Here is a 19,755-nt window from a genome sequence, read left to right as displayed (position 1 = left end):
ACTCAAACGCTGTACAGCCATACAGGAAGAAATACACAAGTTTTCAAAATTTCTACACAATTCAATCATTAATATGTAAGAATAGATATTCAGATTGTTTTGATGTGAAATGTTTCACTGTAGAGAAACTGACCGACTCAGGTTTATTTACAGTGGTGGTGATAGGAACCAGGGGTCACAATGTCTACAACACAAGTATAGCCAATTTATTTTTTATTTACCAAGACAAAAAGTGAACCTACACATGTGTTTGTAATTTAAATGTAATGTTGATGATGGTAAAATAGTCATATAACCTAAAAAAATAAAATTTCTTTGGGGACAATTTTGGCCTAATAACACCCTGCATGTACCTCTCCATCACGAATGTATAAAGAAATACATTTTATGCTCAAACTATATCTTGAAACTATCGGAAAACAATACAAGGTAACATTTATAATCATTTCATGTAATAACTTTCTGCAAGGGAGCTTTTAGAGGCAACTAAACTCTTCAGACGTCTGGTTCCTATCATTTATATATTTATATACAGATATATAGATAAATATAGAGAACGTCTACTTTTACTGGAGTAATATTTTCTCAGCAGGTATCTGACGTAAAAATAATAGAATAGCAAAAGTTATAAGTAACAAACACACCAGAAACATTTTGTGAAATATTGTCAGACAAAAACAAGGAATCACACTGTTCCAGGTTTCCATAGAAGCTTTTTATTAATTTTTCATTTTAATGTAGCTGAAGAAGCACGGCTCCAGCCACAAGCCATACAGTATATGGTGTTCAGCAGATGGTCCCAATAGGCCACATTAGTATTACATTACAAACTTGCATAATATTTTATATTTTCCCATCTCAGACAACCACAACACCAGGACTCTAAGTACCAGAATAGGTGTCCATTACAATTTCAGCACATTCTTCTAAAATGGTACTGATAGCACAACAGAGACGCCCACAATCACTGACCGTTTTGTTACCACCATTTGTTTTCTGCAGACAGTCCAATCAGCGATGCATAATTTCAAGAAATTTGGAAAAGCGCTAAGAGTTGCAATTTTAAGCAGGTAAAAAAATCCACCGCATAGATCAATGCACGGACTTCACAAATCACCATTTGAGTCCCTTTAAACACTTCAGTGGAATAAAGTACACAGACGTACATACAAGCCATTCTCACCCAATAAACAAACATCATAATCAGTTCTTTCAAATTTTCCCCTTCTTTTTTTTTTTTTTAAACAACCAACCAACAGAAATTCCAGCTTCAGTTCATTTGGCACCAACGTGATGGGTTTTATTCCAAAAAACACTTTAAGAAAGATATAATCAGCGAGTACCTGGCAAAAATACTTCTGTCTTCAAACTGAGCTTATCATGATTTTAAAAACAGTAGAATCAGTGATCTCACACTGCGCATCACAAGCGCACAAGCACTAACAAGCAAACTGAGCGTCCTCAAATTGACCCAGATTGTTCAGTATCTTATCAGCCCAGCTCGTACAGTACCCAGGAATATTTCGTCACCAAGTGAGGACGGTGTAATCAATTGGTCCAGACATGTAACATAAAGGTACACATGCTTTAAGCAGATGTAAGAGACAGAAGTTGGTCATAATCCATAAAGGACAGCAGATGAAAAATGTCCCATCGCCCAATATGCCGAGGCCTCTGAGCACACACTGGACAGTCCTTTCCTTCGTGTTTGTGTGCATCGTCTTCAGGCTGATTCTGGAAATGCTCCGCTGTTATGAGCTTAATCTTTGTGGATCTTCTTTTTCGGGTCCTCATCATAGGACACGCCGTATTCATTCACTCTGGTCTTGTCAACAGGATAGAGCCTGCAGAGGACACATACGAGCTTCCCATTAACTTAGGCACATCTACATATACACCGATCAGGCATAACATTATGACCACCTCCTTGTTTCTACGCTCATTGTCCATTTTATCAGCTCCACTTACTATATAGGAGCACTTTGTAGTTCTACAGTTACAGACTGTAGTCCATCTGTTTCTCTGCACTTTGTTAGCCCCCTTTTACCCTGTTCTTCAGTGGTCAGGACCCCCATGGACCCTCACAGAGCAGGTACTATTTGGGTGGTGGATCATTCTCAGCACTGCAGTAACACTGACGTGGTGGTGGTGTGTTAGTGTGTGTTGCGCTGGTCTGAGTGGATCAGACACAGCAGTGCTGCTGGAGTTTTAAACACCTCAGTGTCACTGCTGGACTGAGAATAGTCCACCAACCAAAAATATCCAGCCAACAGCGTCCTGTGGGCAGCATCCTGTGACCACTGATGAAGGACTAGAGGATGACCAACACAAACTGTGCAGCAGCAGATGAGCTATCGTCTCTGACTTTACATCTACAAGGTGGACTGACAAGGTAGGAGTGTCTAATAGAGTGGACAGTGAGTGGACTCGGTGTTTAAAAACTCCAGCACTCCTGTAGATTTTTTTGAAAAGGGTTCCATATATCACCCAAAAGGGCTGTTCTGTTGTTACAAGCTTGACATCGCAACAATAGAAGAACCCTTTTGGGTGCTGTATTGGACCCTTTTCCAAAAATCTACAGCACATTCTCCTTTAGTCCGAACAATGCAAAGAACCCTTTAATCATGCAAATATCTATACAGAACCATTTTCTTTACTAAAGCTCCCCTGAAGAACCATCTATTTTAAGAGTGTAGCTAACAGTAGAAACCGTCTCGAAGGTTGAATTCTGAAATTCAAAGCCTGAACTTCACACTCTTGTCCATTTTTATAGTTAACAGTATGTCATCTACTTAGTGTGGCTGTTGGAACAAAACCTCATCTCCAAAAAAGTAACTTTACAGGAGAAAGAAAAAAACACACTTTCACCTTCAGTGTAAATGTAACATGATTATATTTCACACAGAGCTAGGCGATATGGCCAAAAATGTTATCATGATAAAAAATTCATATCAGTCGATATCGATACATATCACGATAAATATCAAATCATTATTTCTTTCAGGTTTGAGGCTGATTTTTGTTCCTGAGTGATTAATTGCTGTGTTAAACTATCCTTTATGGTCAGAACACGACAAACACTCACCAAACAGTGGAACATTTCACAAATCTGTCATGGGAGAGTGGGAGAAAGTTTCTGGTTGGCTGTTTTTACCAGCTGGAAAAGCAGGGCCGCAGTTTTTGTAATATGCGAGTGCCTCACAGCTTCCTCAGTTTACTTTCGTTTAAATCAGGGCTGTAATTTGCATGAATCCACTTCTTTCTTTCACGCAGATGTGATTTAACGCTGCTAAAGCTTGTTAGGGTGTTAGGAAAGAGGTGAGTTCACTGTAGGACAGTACAGCTACGCCACTCATCTCATCACTCACCCTTGGTCACAGGAGTCAGACGTTGGTCAGACGTTGCTAAAGTACATTTGGCGATTCATTTCACTCTTTGACCCCCCCACCCCGTCTAATCATGTTGAAAAACCCGATTTTGGTGACCGCAGAGTAGTACGGAGCCCCTAAGTGGTTAAAAAAAAATAATTAATTAATGACATTGCGTTCCCTCGCAAATGTTTGCATTTCCTCGTCAGACAGCAAGCAAACGTAGGAGCAGAGGTGCCCGACAACATTGCCTACATTAGAGTTTTGTTTTTAGCATAGCTAACGTTAAAAGCTGTTTTCCCAGTTTCCCTGAGTTTATTCAGCAATTGTTCTCTGCAGTCCCTGCAAATGTAGCTTTTACTGTATGAGGACACTCAACCTCAGTTTCAGTTTGAGTCACTAACAGCAGAATCATGTTTGACTTTGAGAAGCGACACGTCTTTATATTTCAATCCAAGATCAACATAAAATTCAATGAGCTGCTTCATGTCTGAGCTTAAGCAAAGCACAGCTTTTGCAAGGGAATGCATATTTTTTGCGAGAGAATGCAAAACATTTGCAAGGGAACGCAATGTCATTAATTATTATTTTTTTTTAACCATGGCCCCTTAGGGGCTCCGTAGAGTAGTGCCGCTTTCCTTCAGTGGAAAACGCCACCAGGGCTGTTGCTAGAATGTGGGAATAGGGGAGTGTGAGGTGTGAGAATGCTCTATTATACCGAACGTTTATCGAACATTTTTTACATTTCTATAATTATCGTTATTGTTTTATCGCCCAGCCCTAATTTCACACCTTTTTTACCCATTTCTGTGGATCCATTTGTCTCGGCAGCTGGCATTTTTTACAATTTTGTACAAAAATAAACAAATAAAATGTGACCAAAATGGAGATATAAGATTTCATTCCGACAGCAATGGCAAGCAAGTCTATTAGAGATTAATTAATAATTTGACAGGGTTTGGGACACGTGTAAAGATTTGCACAGTGCTAATTGGTGGGGTATAACCTTTCATTACATATTAGCCTCTTAGCAAAATAGACCAAAAATAAAGACACAAACTTCTGACACCAAACATGCTTGGGCTAAACTATTCCTTTAAACTTCACGTATATATTATGGGTCAGTTTCCCACACAGGGATTAAGCCTGGTCCTGGCCTTAATCCCTGTCTGGGAAACTGATGCTGAATGTCCAAGAGTTTGCAGACACCCCTTTTAATCAGGCGATAGAAAAGCACTGCCAATAGAATGGGACGTTCTGGAGCAGACGCCTATAGTCATCATGCTTAATGCCAAGCATCAGCTAGAGGGACACTGAGCTCCCCAGCAATATCTAGTGTAAAGCATTCCCAGAGGAGTAGAGTAGAGCTGTTATTGCAGCAAACAGGGATAAACTCCCTATTAATACCCCTCATTTCAGAAGAAACGAGTAGGTGTCTACAAACGTTTGGACATACAGTGTATATGAGATCTGTCCACTGAAATGGTACACATTTCTCACCATCTCTGATACAGGTAAATGAGGAACACAGCATCATCCCTAAAGCAGGCCAGCCGATGAGAAGTTGGCATGGTGATGATGAAGGCAAAGACGTCATCGATGAATGTGTTGAATGCCTGAGGACCAAAAATAAATAAGTAACTAAATAAACAAGTAAACAAAATATGCTTTACCACTGCTTCTACCATTTTCATTTCTTCTTAGGTCTCTATGATACTTACTTTATACATAAAGGCCTTCCAGGGCAGATGAGCCACAGACTTTAACTGTTCAAATTAAAGACATAGGTTAGTGACACGGGCACAGACCTCGATTACAAATGAAGCATCAGTACACTTTACTTCATTTGATACTTCACTTCAATATTAGCTGCTAGAATTACTGTATCAACCAAATACGGTATTCCATTGCTGTTCAGTGACTGCTATGTTCACATATGCTAGGCCAGAGGTCTTTAATTAAAATTCAGTAAGGTCCAGTCAAAGAAAATTTCCTCAAGCGAAGGTCCGGAACATCATAACTTACATTATGATTCAGTGCCATATACTGTTTACTGAAGTAGCCTAGTAGTTATATCAACATCTTACACAGTCAATAACTGAATGTCAAATCAAATAAAATACAATTCAGTCATATTTCAACAACATTTATTTTCAGTTTTCTCTTTTTAGAGCACGACATGTAAAATAATCTGGCTCACTTTCTTCTCCAACTGCTGTGTTTCGCCTCATCCCTCTCATGTGTGTGCGTCACTCACTCAAGTCTCAGTGCTCATCGTAATGCACAGATCTGATTGGCTGAGTAGCGTGACATGTGATTTTTACAACGCATGCGATTGGTCTGTGAGTCTCCCGGGCTGCTAAAGGCTAGACCATAAAGGCTAGAAATGTTACGCCGATTAAAATAGGACCACCCAATCAAATTAAATAATTCTCCACAGTTTATCGGTTATAGGTCCAGGTCCGCATAGGACAGCGTCTGGGTCAGGACTCGGGCCGCGGTCCGCCTATTAGTGACCTCTGTCATAGTATGTTACATCCTCCTTTGCACAGCTCCACATACTCTCAGTCCCGTGTGCTGCCTGTGTTCTGTTTCGTATTTATTGTAAGTCTTTTGTATTTATGTACTGTACTGTATTGTCTGCACTGTGTTCATTGTATTGTCTCACACTTGTGTTCCTGTGTTGGTCCTGGACGAATGTTGTTTTGTTTCACTGTGTACTTGTATACAGCTCAAATGTCAATAAAGCCTGACTTGACTTGACTAAAGGCCCAGCAAGGAACTGCTAAAATAATAGTAAAAAATATGAGCACCAGCATTAGCTTCCAGTTTGCCAACATAATACTTCACAGTTCACTTCAAATTCATTGCACCTTACAGCTTGACATATTCGTCCAACAGCGCACGACTGTTTATCCTAAAAACATTTGTTGTTCAAAAGCATTGCTTCCTGCTAAAATTTGTGAATTTAAATTTAATTCTGGACAGCTGATTATTTTATTATTTTATTCTAATATATTTTTATCGTAGTATTCCATGATCTGAAGATGGCTTTAATTGTCGCCACATGTTAATTTATCCAGTGCTATCATTAGAAATATCAGTTATCCGTTACTTTGACTAATGGAATTGTTCAGGTCAGCTTCTGAGAGTTTAGTAGTACTCAGGTCAGTTTCAGACTCAAAACTTGATGTGTTTTGGGTCAGAAGGGGTTCAGACAGAATTCAGTCGGGCTCATATTGGATTCAGACTCAAAACGGGAAACTGTGTGTCGGCTCAGACTCGGACAGAAACTTCTCAGGCTGTATTCAGGTTCAAACCATAATTTCAGGCCCGATTTAAACTACTGTACATTCTAAACGGTAGCTTATTTCTGCTATTTACAGCAATCAGATGAGTTCACTGTCTTCTTAACAGGCCTTTAATTTAGAATAACATGTACTGATTCAGTTGGGGCTGACCTTGTAGTTCACAAAGAGTTGAGGTAGCATGAAGAGAAATCCAAAAGCATAGACTCCTGTTATGGAAAGAGGAACACATGCACAGACCCATATAAGCATTAGATGTTCAGGAAAAATGATATGGTCAAATTCACATGGGGTACAACATCAGTGCATAATCCTAAAGTGCAAATGGGTGAAAGTTTCCCATTTATACTCAAATGTAGTTGATCAGCCATTTACGACAAAAACTCTAAGCAGATTCAGGCTTGCAGCTGCCTGCTCGTATATAACAGCATGTCATTCAGTGTCAGAAAACACATAAGCAAGTCTAGTAGAGATAATTTAACAGCTCGACACAGACTGAGTCAAGTGTGTGATGATTTACACATGCAGTTTGCTCAATGCTAATTATACATTAGCTACAAGATTAGTGCAAGATTAAGATTAAATGACCCTTATTAGTCCCACAACAGGGAAATTTGACCTCTGCATTCAACCCATCCGTGCAGTGAAACACCACAATAATGCACACACACTTGGGGGCAGTGAGCACACCTGCCTGGAGCGGTGGGCAGCCCTATCCACAGCACCCTGGAAGCAGCTGGGGGTTAGGTGCCTTGCTCAAGGGCACTTCAGTCACGTACTGTCGGCTCAGGGGATTGAACCGGTGAGCTTCCGGTCACAAGGCTGGTTCCCTAACCTCCAGCTCATGACTGCCCCCAAAACTAAGGAAGCAAACTTTAGACACCAAACTTGTTTTGAGTGATCAACTACATCTGGGATAAGGAGGGGAAAATATGTCGTTTTTTGCCAAACTATCTCTTTAAGAGTGAAATCTTCACACATTAGGATAGGAACGTCCATAAGGAACTAACATTTCGAGAAGAATGTAGTAAGGTGCATTATAATCCAAAAAGGGTCACATAAAACCTACCGTTGACTAAGCTGTTGATCAGCCAGGAGTACCAACTGTTTAAAAAAACAAAATTAAGAGTTAAAACGAATGTAAATTCCTGCTAAACGCATTCAGAGCAATAAAAGTAGAGAAAGCGCTTTACCTTTTGTACTTCACAAACACGAGTGCATAAACTGCTCCACCCACACACAGTGGATACAGCAGGTATGACAGGTACTTCATCGCCTGAGGAGGACAAGCAGCACGTATAGGGACAAGATCAGCTTATTCACTTTAAAATCAATTTCTTACTTCAGAAATGAAGATCACGACAAGTCTTACCAAACTATCATATTCCTCTGTCCTCTTCTCTGATTCATCAGACTTGCCAAACTGAAAGAAGGATGCGTGATACCAGTTACTCAGAGCAGATTTGCTCAATTCAGCAAAAGCAGTAATGTGGACAAAACACAGTGTCAGTGTCCTAAGAAGCCGATGTGTTTCAGCTCGCACAGGAAGTCTAACACACTCACTAGGAATGTTGGCTTCCCTCCCTTCCACATAAAGTAGATCTTGAAGGCTTTCTTCACTTTCCACACCTATAGAAAACAAAGAAACATTTATTACATGAAAACAGGCCACTTAGATCTTCTTAGATCATGTGATGGGTCATAGTTCATCATATCGTATCATTCAAAAGACAAAATGATTATGTTCCACAATCTTCCATCAAAATCTAATGACTTTTGCTCCGCCTCTGAAACATCTTCTGATTTTTGATTACATCCCTGATGCCATGTTTAACAGTGTGAAGGAAAATGTGTTATGATTTCCCATTAAGGTAGATTTTAAAATGACTTGATAACTGTTCAATAATACAGACAAAAGCAACCCAAAATCAACACAGCATCTTTAGGAATACTATTTAAAACTCGACACATATTCCAAGATATCAATGTTTTAACTCCTTAAACTTTGTTTATCTTGTTCTTCAGTAACTACAATTAATTATTCGGTAACAAACATGAATTATTCTGTAATTACTATGAATTATTCAGTATTAGCTGTGACTTATTTGCCATCTACAATGAATTTTTCGGCAACTACTATGAATTATTTGATAATCATGAATTATTCATGATTATGCAATGAATTAATCAGCATCTACTAGGAATTATTCAGTAATTACTGTGAATTATTCAGTACTAATCATAAATTATTCAATAACCAATCCATTAAGTATTTAGTATCTACTATGAATTACTTACTATTTACTCAGAATTATTTAGTATCTACTAAGAAGTATTCAATAACTACTATGAATTATTCTGTATCTACTATTAATTACTCAGTATTGTCTATGAATTATTCAGTATCTACTATGAGTTACTTAGTACTGATCATAAATTATTCAATAACCAATCCATAAAGTGTTTAGTATCTACTGTGTTTTATTCACTATTTACTAAGAATTATTTAGTTTCTACTATTAAATACTCAGTATCTTCTATGAATTATTCAGTATCTACTATGAATTAAAAGCTTAAAAAAGATTAAAAATGTACCAGTAATATAAGATGAATGATTATAAATGACTGTGTTCTATATTCAATTTTTATTCACTTAAAATTTGTGTCTATGCAAATACGTGCAAATTTCAATACCGTTACAGGCATTCAAGCCCTGTTTTTGGAGTAATTGAGAGTTGGGGAGGTGTGCTGAGATATTTCAGTCATACCTCAATCAGAGATCCTATTCCAGCAGGGATGAGCACCAGCAGGCTAGTCTGTTCATCCAGCAGGTACAAGAAAATCACTATGGTGCTGAAGCACCTCCACAGCACTGCAAAAGCACAGATCAGCGTCAGGGCTCAGCAAACTTTCGCTTTTCTGAAGCTACACATGCCAAGAATAGCTCATGTAAAACACATCATTTACTTATGTGAGGAAAAACCGGTTCTGTCACCTGCTTTGCTGGACATTCCCACCATGCTCTTCTTCTGCTTCCAAAAGCTGATATCATTTTTAAATGCCAAGAAGTCAAACAAGAGCTGAAAGGAATATCAGAGTTCAATTGCAGTGCAGCAAAGAAGGAATTACTGCTGTGCACAAAACCTAAATGATGTTAGAAAATACATTTTAAGCTAAATGCATGTTATAAATATGAGGTTATACTTACATGAAAGGCAGCAACAAAGAAGGTAAGGGCTAGAAAGTACAGATTGGTGTCCACAAATATGCCCTTGATTTCATCTGCATCTTTTTCAGTAAAGCCTACAACAAAACAGTGAAGTTACCATCTGTGTTGGTGTGATTACAACCTTCATGAACTGAAACTGAAACAGTTTCAGATCAGTTATACAAAATTTGTGAACATCAACAACTACTACTGCAGAGTAACTGCAAAACCTACATAGTTGCAGCCATATGTAAAAGTTTTATTTTAAAATAGCAAGTAAATATTCCAAAAAAACACTAACATTTTTACATAAGAAGTCATTATTTGCAGAAATTAAATCAAAATTGTGAGAAAATAAGGTTGTATGCAAAAGTTTGGGCAGCTCTGCTAAAGTTTCTAACAGTGGTGGACAGTAACGAAGTAAATGTAATTCGTTACTGTACTTTACTGAAGTATTTTGGGTGACTTTTTACTGTCACTCCACTACATTTTAAAGTCAAATATCTCACTTTTTACTCCACTACATTATGAGAAACCTGTCGTTCCTTTTGGCTTATGTGTGTAGAAAAATGTAACATGTCAAAACAAAAGAAGCGCAAAGCAAGAACACCAATCAGGGCACAGCGCGGACTTTGTTTTGAGCTTGTTTTGACCTGTTGGTCATACCGACCCAGTGCAAGCACACGGTTCAACGACAGTGCAGCAGCGTAAAATTCTGGGAGAGTCTATTCAACATAAATGATGGAACTAAGCTAACTTTGTGTAAATAGACCACAATATAGAAATATGTACACATATGCAGTTGTGACTGATGTGTCTTTTTTCTGAATTTATACACTTTCATTATACATAACACATATTTCATATTTATTTATTTATACATTTGTTTTTGCTAGTTTATGTTTATGAACAGAAACCTACAGATGCAATACAGTAAAGGAAAACTCATTTGCGAATCTGAGTTTAAAGCAAGTTTTTATTAAACTCAAACTTGCAAATAAATCTTAAACTGAAACTTTGCTTGTTTGCAGATTTCAGAGCCACTCAGTTCTACATAATGAAAACTGTTTGCCTTCAGTGTTTTCTGTTTATGATAATTTTAATAGACATCAGCGTCACTAATTAATGACATTCTATTAAAAGACTGGTTCACCAAGAGTGACACTGGAGTATTCTCACCTAAAATGAGTTAATGAAGCAGAGTCTTCTCACAAAAATGATAATAGGACATCAGAGTCATAATTAATCTTTTAGTACTTTTTACTTTTGATATCTAAGTACATTTGAAGGTAAATACTTTTGTACTTTTACTCAAGTGGAGGTCTAAAGGGAGGAACTTCTACTTTTACTGGAGTAATATTTTACCTTGAGTATCTCTACTTTAACTCAAGTTCATGATTTGTGTAGTTCGTCCACCACTGGTTTCTAAGAGAAAACAAGTTAACACATGCTCTACAGAGAACACAATTTAGCTCATTTTAATGTATAATAACTGTTTATTTGTTTAATTTAAAATATTGGAAAAAATTACACAAACAATAGCCTGTATAAAATTTAGAACTCAGAAAATAAATATAAATTGTGCACTAAAAAAATGAGAAAAATGTCATAATTAAGTGTGTTTTCTGTGGAGCATGTGTTAACTTATTTTCAATTACTTTCACAAGAATATATGTTTTTACAGCTGACTGGATGGCAGCTCATCATGTCATCGGTGATCGTTTATGAATTCATTTTTAAAGATTGTACTCACAGTTCAGTCTTTTTAAAATGTAACACTACTGCTTGCTGGTGTAAAGCTCTATATGTGGGCAGTAGGTGTTTATTTGCTCAAAGAATCCCTCTAACATTAGAATAAATACAAATAAACAATCCATTGGGATTGTATGTGAGTGAATGAGCTTAACCATTTCCAAAGCTCTGTTTGAGGAGGTCCAGTATGTACAGACGCAATCCAACACTTTATCTGCTTAATCCTTCATTGAATTAAATCAGGTGCTGCCAGTGGAACTGAACAAATGCATACAATGGCTGCAAATCAGCGAGAAGTCAGGAACCAAGCCTGTGTTCTCCTAACTCTATTCTTTTCACCAACATATTAATAACTTCTTAAAAACAAACATTCTGATTATGCTTTACTGTACTTAGGTTTTTTTGTATTTATTCTAACAATCTATAGTGTTTTTACTGCGAAAGTCCTATGCAATCAGGAAAACTGTTTAAAACTGAGATAAATCTTATTAAGACTTTGCATTGTACTACAAATACTGTGATACTTTACAGCAGCAGCTCCCTCACTGACAGTTACTACACAAAATGGTTCATGGTGGAGAGGTACATGCAGGCTGTTATAAGGTAAAATAGTCCCCAAAAGAAAACTTTTTTCCAGATTTGATGCTTTTTTACCATCATCAACATCATAAACAAAACTCAGAAGACTCGTGTAGATTCACTGGTGGTTTAGCATAGTTAATAAAATGGGTATATTTGTGTTGTAGACATTGCAAACCCTGCTTCCTATCACCACCACCGTAAAGAAATCTGAGTCTATACGTTTCTCTACAATTTATCATTTCACTTAAAACACTTTGAACTTTGTTTACATTTCTATGATTAAAAACTGAGAAATTTTGAAACATTGGTGGAATTCCCCTTTTGAGTGCTCCATTCAACCGCATAAAGAATACTCTGCTTAGTTGAAAAACCTATGCAATTTTAAAACAACACGTCTAGCTCACCAAACTGCTGGAGGGAATAGACAGCGTCCTGCATGTGGATCCAGAAGCGCAGCTTGCCCAGAGCTATGGTGTCGTAGGAGATGGTGAGGGGCAGTTCTGTCGTGCTGCTGTTGATCTCCTGCAACAGATGTGCAGTTTTACAGAATGAATGAGTGCTGTGTCTAGAAACACACAATGAAATGAACTGCACAGCGTGATCAATGAAATATACCATTAACCTACCACTAAATCCTTCACTCTGTTACTCAGCTGGTCGATGAACAGCAGCGGCAGGTACACCATTTTCCTACCACTCTGAAATCTACAAGGCAGACAGAAAATTAATATCTTGGTAGAAACTCTGGAACATTGGTATGTGTGCATGTGTCTGATGTTGGATGCATTATATCAGGGGTCGGCAACATGCGGCCCTTTTACAGCCCTGTTGTGGCTCCACAGCAGAATCAGATTTGTAGGTAAAAATAAAATAATCCTCCTTTACAGTAAAATAAAGCTCTGCTGATCGTTCAACACAGTTTAACAATAAATGGTCTCAAACGCTGGAGTTAATGTACACATGCTAATTCACCCTTTAACCCTGAAGACTGGCGCGCAGACCGCTGGTCACTATAGCAACGCAGACAATCGCACCTAGGTTTCTAACAAAAAGGCAAAGAGAAAGATTTAAGACGAACATCAATAATTTGGAGACGAATCGACTTATTTGCATGTATAAGCTCTCCAGCTGGTTTCCTGATACGTTTAATCTGCAACGAGAAACTGCTGAACACTAAAAAGTTGCGAAGCTTAAGTCAACTTCTCATTCGGCAGCTTCTTGTTCGAATTCTCCCATTCCCCCTTAAATGGTACAGCAGTTACATTCTGGCACCTCAGGCACCATTTAAGGTGGAACGGGAGAACCGAACAAGAAGCTGTTGAATGAGAAGCGACTTCAGCCTCGTAAAAGCAACGAACGTTGAGAGACATTTTACAAGAAACTGCTCTACTTTTGCGGAAAAGTTTCCTGCCGGAGATACGAGAAAAGTGGCTATAGCTGAACTAAAGCTTAAAGCAGAGCAAAGTAAGTCTGTGTTTTCATTTATGTTATATTTTTAGCCTATACTAGTACATCAACACATACTGAGACATATTTACTGCCAAGATGGTAAAATGGACATAAAATGTTGTGACTCCCAAGGTGGTTAGGTTTTTGTTGAAAGGACTAAATGGCTCTTGTTAACATTTAGGTTGTGACCCCTGCATTATACAGAGAACACCAGCACATTTTAATATGCTTAAGGGAAAAAAAAAATTAGGTAAATCTAATTTAGGTTAAAAACTTAACAGCTTGACACATTTTGAGGCAAGTGTGTGATGTGATGGTATAAGCCTCCATTGCCTGTTAGCTATATTAGCCCTGTAGCTAATGCCAAGGCCAATGAACTACATTTAGAGTAAAGAGAAAATTAATTTTTCACCAACCCAGCTTTAAAAGGAAATTAACTGCAGGAGATGTACTGTACTATGCAAAAGTAAACAAATATATAAAAAATGTCCTTTAAAGTTAAACTATAAGTTTAAAGTTATTCATTTTTCAGCATCAGGAAAAAAAGCTGAAAATATATTTAACAAAAATCACATAGAAGCCTCTAAAACATTTTTTTTCAGTATTTAACGTGCCCACTCTTTGCCTTCATTACAGTTTCCATTCTTTACCGGAGACTTGCTTTCAGTCTTCCAAAGGAATCTGCAGGGATATTTTTCTACACCTCCAAAGTTCAGTTGGTTACACTTTCTGCTTCTCACAATCCAATTAATCCCAATTACAAATCTAGACTCATCAGTGCAAAAAACCTCCACAGCTCAGATGTCCAGTTTTAGAGTTCTAGTCAAAATTTCCTTTTCTCAGTGAGGTTCTTCTTGACAGCTACACATCCTTTCAGACCCATAGCGCTGAGTTGTCGTCTCACAGTGGAAGGATGGATGTGGATGTTTTCAGATCTGAAGCAGCTTGATTTTCTCCTCTCTCTCACAGATGGAAGCTTTAAGTGCTGTTTATCTGATGGGGTTTTGGTGTCTACCAGGTCTTCCAGGTGGTTGTTAGGTGTCACGTATCCACCGAGCTCCAATGTGGATTTGGACTCGGAATCCTCTGGGAGATCATATGACTTCCGAGCTTCCCGTAAGTGACAACACCGAGATGAACTCAATCTCCCAAGAACCTCTGGGAGATCACCTGACTCCTCACGTGACTCCGCGCTCCTATCGGCGCTCTAGATCTCCGGAATACTGATGTGAAGCACCTGTGTTACTTGTCATATGACATACTTAGTTTAGTATTTAAGCCCAGGATTTAGCTCAGAATAGTTGCGAGGTATTGTATCCACTTTTGCGATCTACTGAGCGTTCTTTTCTTGGAGTGTATTTTGTGTATGATCTTTGCCTTTCGTTTTCTCGACTTTGCCTTTTTGCTCTGCCCTTCGGATTTGTTTGCCTTATTTCGGATTACTGTTTTTGACCCATTGCCTGTATCTCTGACCACACTGTTGCCTACCCCCTTTTTGGACTGGATGTATTGTCAAATGTATGTTTGTTTGTACTTCCTATGCCTTTTGGATTCAAACCCTGCCTGTTTTGTGACAACGACTTTAAACTGTGATTCTCTCAGTAAAGCCCCTTCTGTATTTTACATCTGCGAGCGTCTGAATCTGCTTGGCACGCTACATTAGGAGTCTAATTTTTTGTATATTTTAATCATTTTTGGACTCCAGTTTTGAAAACTCCTGTTATTTTGACTTTCCCCTTCTTTATACAAGTGTATTATCAACTTGTACTTAATGGCTTTTTTGACTGGAAATGAAATAAATGAAGGGTGGTCTCTGACTTTTGCACAGCACTGAATACTGAAACATAGCAAATTAATGCACTTGTGAAAACTCACACTTTCATGTAGCGATGCACGTCACTAGGCAGGGCCTCTCGGTCAAAGTGGAAGTTCTCAGCCACAATGTTCAGCGTCAGACGGGAGCGCCAGTGGGACACAGGACGGTCCAGCTTGTCGTCAACACCCATGCTTGGGTTCTGCTGTTGCTAAGTGACACAGATTCTTAAGCAGTCACAATTTGTTGGCTACAAAACATTGTGCAGATGTTACAGAGAGTTTACTGTTTACTAGTTATAGAGCACATTCTAGGACAGGTGTCTTGTGAACTGCTGGTACAACGTTGACCAAAATGAATCCCTGCTCCCTCACTAGTACTGCACTATACACTGACTGGCCACTTCATTAAGTATATCTTGTTTCTACACTCACTGTCCACTCCACTTACTATATAGGAGCACCTTTTACCCTGTTCTTCAGTGGTCAGGACCCCCACAGAGCAGGTATTATTTGGGTGGTGGATCATTCTCAGCACTGCAGTAACACTGACGTGGTGGTGGTGTGTTAGTGTGTGTTGTGCTGGTCCGAGTGGATCAGACACAGCAGTGCTGCTGGAGTTTTTAAACACTGTGTCCACTCACTGTCCACTCTATTAGACACTCCTACCTTGTCAGTCCACCTTGTAGATGTAAAGTCAGAGACGATAGCCCATCTGCTGCTGCACAGTTTGTGTTGGTCATCCTCTAGTCCTTCATCAGTGGTCACAGGACGCTGTTGGCTTGGTTGGTGGACTATTCTCAGTCCAGCAGTGACACTGAGGTGTTTAAAAACTCCAGCAGCACTGCTGTGTCTGATCCACTCAGACCAGCGCAACACACAGTAACACACCACCACCACGTCAGTGTTACTGCAGTGCTGAGAATGATCCACCACCCAAATAGTACCTGCTCTGTGTCTCTAATACCTCTATAATTTTAAATAAAATGAGCCCTCACTGTGTAAGCGTGGTGTACGTCTACTCTACCTTATGAACATCCCTGCAAATACAAATATTTCCAATGAATCTAATTCCCCCCAAAGCCACTGTTTAGAGTGCACATGCAAAAGCGCGTCTCACCTGAGGCTCATCCTCGCCTGTGATCAGGCTGACCTCTGGAGGTTTGGGCAGCATGTAGGTGGTGAGCTGTGTCACCAAATGCACCTGCCGAGGATCCTGCCACGGCGACATTCCTGGCTGGTGCACGAACACCATGGCGTACAGAGTTCCATTTTTCCGCGTCTTCTTAGGCAAAGACACATTTATCAACCTTCAGAACGAGAAGAGAAGCACGTCAACTCTCCAGAGTCTACCAGCAACATTAAGCAGCAGTACGAACAATGTAACCGTGCTGCGTTTAACAACAGCAGGTGCTGTGTGACCTGACGTCCCACCACTAAAGGACCGAAGCGCATTAACTTACCTCTCAAACCTGGTGTGCACATCGAAAGCCTCCTCTCTGTGGATGAGACTGTGGCCACCATCACCGTTGGGCCGCAGTGCAGTGTAGATACTCAGCTACATCGAGAGGCAGAAACAGAAAAGATTCAAATGCCAAGATGTTTCCCAGCATATTAATACAGAAGCCCAATCCCGCCAGATAGAGGAGGATATAAACATCATCCAGCAATTTTTTCTCCTTCTCTGTTTGTGGCAGCAGACCATCAAAATTTTGACTTAGTATTTCTAAATAATAAATCATTTTCTTAAATTTTTGCGTGTATACAAACGAAGACTGGCTATGACAACAAAAAATGATTTATTTCCTCAAAATTTTGACAAACTATGCCAAAATAATGTCTCACAATCATATAACTTTTGAACACTGACAGTGAAAGAGTAATTGTGCACTAAAATGTGCAGTAGTGTGTTCTCTGTAGATGATGGGTTCACTTATTTCCTCTTAGAACATTTAGAAGAGCAGCCTAAACTTTTGAATATGAGCTTATTAGCTCAAAATTTTGACTTAGGTTGAGAGAATTGCTTAATTTCTCAAAATAATGACTTATTATGCAAAAATGGTAGTATTTTCTTGGAATAGTGACTTACTATTTTAAAAATTAGACTTTTTTTGCTCCAGATAATAACTTAAAATATCGCTATTTTGGGGGCAGTCGTGGGCTGGAGGTTAGGGAACCAGCCTTGTGACCAGTAGGTCACCGGTTCAATCCCCTTGGCTGACAGTACGTGACTGAAGTGCCCTTGAGCAAGGCACCCAACCCCCAACTGCTCCCCAGGCGCCGTGGATAGGGCTGCCCACTGCCCCGGGCAAGTGTGCTCACTGCCCTCCAGTGTGTGTGTGTTCACTAGTGTGTATGTGGTGTTTCACTGCACGGATGGGTTAAATGCGGAGGTCTAATTCCGATGTGTTCAGACACAGATGGCTACCTGGGGTGCCCAAACTTACGCACACCACTGTATTTTCTCAAAATGATGACTTATTTTCTTGGAATATTGACTTAATATTTTGACATAATCTCATCTCAAGATAATAACTTACTTATACTTATATAATGAGGTAATAACTCATTATTTTGACATAGACTGTGAGAAATGTGTCTCAATAATAATAATATTAATAAGAAGAATTATTTCAAGAAACCAAGTCAAAGTTTCAAGAAAATAAGTCGTTATTTCAAGACAAAATTATACATACAGCCAGAAACAAAGGCTAAAAAAAAAAAATATATATATACAAACTTTAAAAAGATGGTTCTTCAAGGGTTCTTTAAAGACAAAGGCAATGGTTATGTTTAGAACCATGAGTTCTATATAGGACCATTTCATGCCTAAATGATATTTGGTGACGTGGTGAAATGGTTCTTCAGATTAGTGCATAATCAAGAATATTGTGAGTGGGTTTTTTTGAAAAAGATTCTGTAGAGAACTAAAAAGGGTTCTGCTGTTGTTACGATGTCAAGCTTGTACACAACAGAAGAACCCTTTTGGTGCTATACAGAACCACGTACAACACATTCTCAACCAATCAACCAATCTAAAGAAGCATTTCACCATGCAAAGAACCATTTGCACATGAAATGGCTCTATATAGAACTCATGGCACACACACACACATATATATCTATAAATATATTAATACATATATATATATATATACACATACACACACACACACATATATTTATATACACACACACACACACACACACACACACACACACACATACATTATATATATATATATATATATATATATATATATATATATATATATATATATATAAAATACATGGCCTTTGACACTGTGCTCACCTGCAGTGGAGGGTTTGAAGCCAGGTAAGGGCTGATGCACTTGTCGCTTCTGGGATTTTCGCAGGGTTTAGTGTAAACTATACCATACATGACCCAGCAGGTGTGGAGGACGTAGACGATGAAGACCCCCACTATGAGGGTGGTGAAGGAGGTCTTCTGAAACATGCTGTTTTAGCTCTTTAAGCTGGCTAACTAGGACTCGTGCCGATATCTGACTCTATTGAGCAGCAGAGGAACGGCATGAGGCAATACTGGTCGCTGTCAGTTCGTACTGTACACAGAAAACAGAGACAGCCGAGCCGCGTTAACCGACATACTCCCCAACCGCCGGACCGTCAGCTGGACACAGCCAGATCCTCAGGACGGCGCTAGCATACCAACCGGATTTCACTCAGATCCGCTCTCATCTCACCAGTAAGCGTCTCCGGATCGCGCTGATAAACCCGCAGGACCTACAAACCTCACAAATCCCCTCGATTTAACATCGCCGTTTGGTCAGAACTGGAGATTTCACAACCTGCGAGTCTTCCTTCCGCGAGTGAGTTCCTGGGTTGCCAGATTGCTCCATTTATGACTCTCTTTAAAGGGGAATCCAACCATTTTTTTTAATTTCTGCACAATTCAATCGCTGAAACGTGAACAAAGTCATTCCGAGCGGTTTCATGTGAAGTGGTTACTTGTAGATAAACCTACAGACGTCTTTATAGAGACTCCTACAGATTTCTTTGCGGTGGTGCTGACAGGAACCAGAAGAGCAGATGCGGACATTTTACTACACGTGCCTTCTGGGTTTCCATATGTAATGATGATGACGGTAAAATAGTGGTAAATGTAAAATTTTAAGTCAAAATCTTGTTGCAAAACTATAATAAAACAACGTCTCAGACGCCAGGCAGAGTATTCATAACCATTTCATGCAACTTCCTGTGAGGGAGCTTTTAGAGGCAGTAAACTCTTCAGACG

At 39.1% G+C, this 19,755-nt stretch overlaps 1 protein-coding gene across 2 annotated transcripts; it reads right to left on the bottom strand.

The window, feature by feature from the left end:
* Positions 1-693: 693 nt before the first annotated feature.
* clptm1l (CLPTM1 like) lies at positions 694-19,361 on the bottom strand. 2 transcript variants are annotated; one of them, XM_036567568.1, is made up of 17 exons: positions 18,793-19,361; positions 16,943-17,037; positions 16,600-16,789; positions 15,543-15,691; positions 12,845-12,923; positions 12,623-12,740; positions 9,885-9,979; positions 9,672-9,756; positions 9,445-9,548; positions 8,240-8,305; positions 8,049-8,099; positions 7,870-7,952; positions 7,746-7,780; positions 6,830-6,885; positions 5,090-5,134; positions 4,869-4,984; positions 694-1,844 (listed from the first exon to the last, which is right to left on the bottom strand). In XM_036567568.1, exons 1-17 carry the CDS (start codon positions 18,955-18,957, stop codon positions 1,760-1,762), a joined length of 1,617 nt encoding a protein of 538 aa, XP_036423461.1. In that variant the 5' UTR covers positions 18,958-19,361; the 3' UTR covers positions 694-1,759. The 2 variants fall into 2 exon arrangements, with proteins under 2 accessions (XP_036423461.1, XP_036423463.1); XM_036567570.1 differs by having other exon boundaries at positions 15,543-15,688.
* Between the last annotated feature and the right edge of the window lie 394 nt (positions 19,362-19,755).

The sequence above is a fragment of the Colossoma macropomum genome, unplaced genomic scaffold, assembly GCF_904425465.1.
Source record: "Colossoma macropomum unplaced genomic scaffold, Colossoma_macropomum, whole genome shotgun sequence".
Lineage (NCBI taxonomy): Eukaryota > Metazoa > Chordata > Actinopteri > Characiformes > Serrasalmidae > Colossoma > Colossoma macropomum.
The sequence above is the reverse complement of the archived record's forward strand: the minus strand, read 5'-3'. Positions and strand labels throughout refer to the sequence as shown.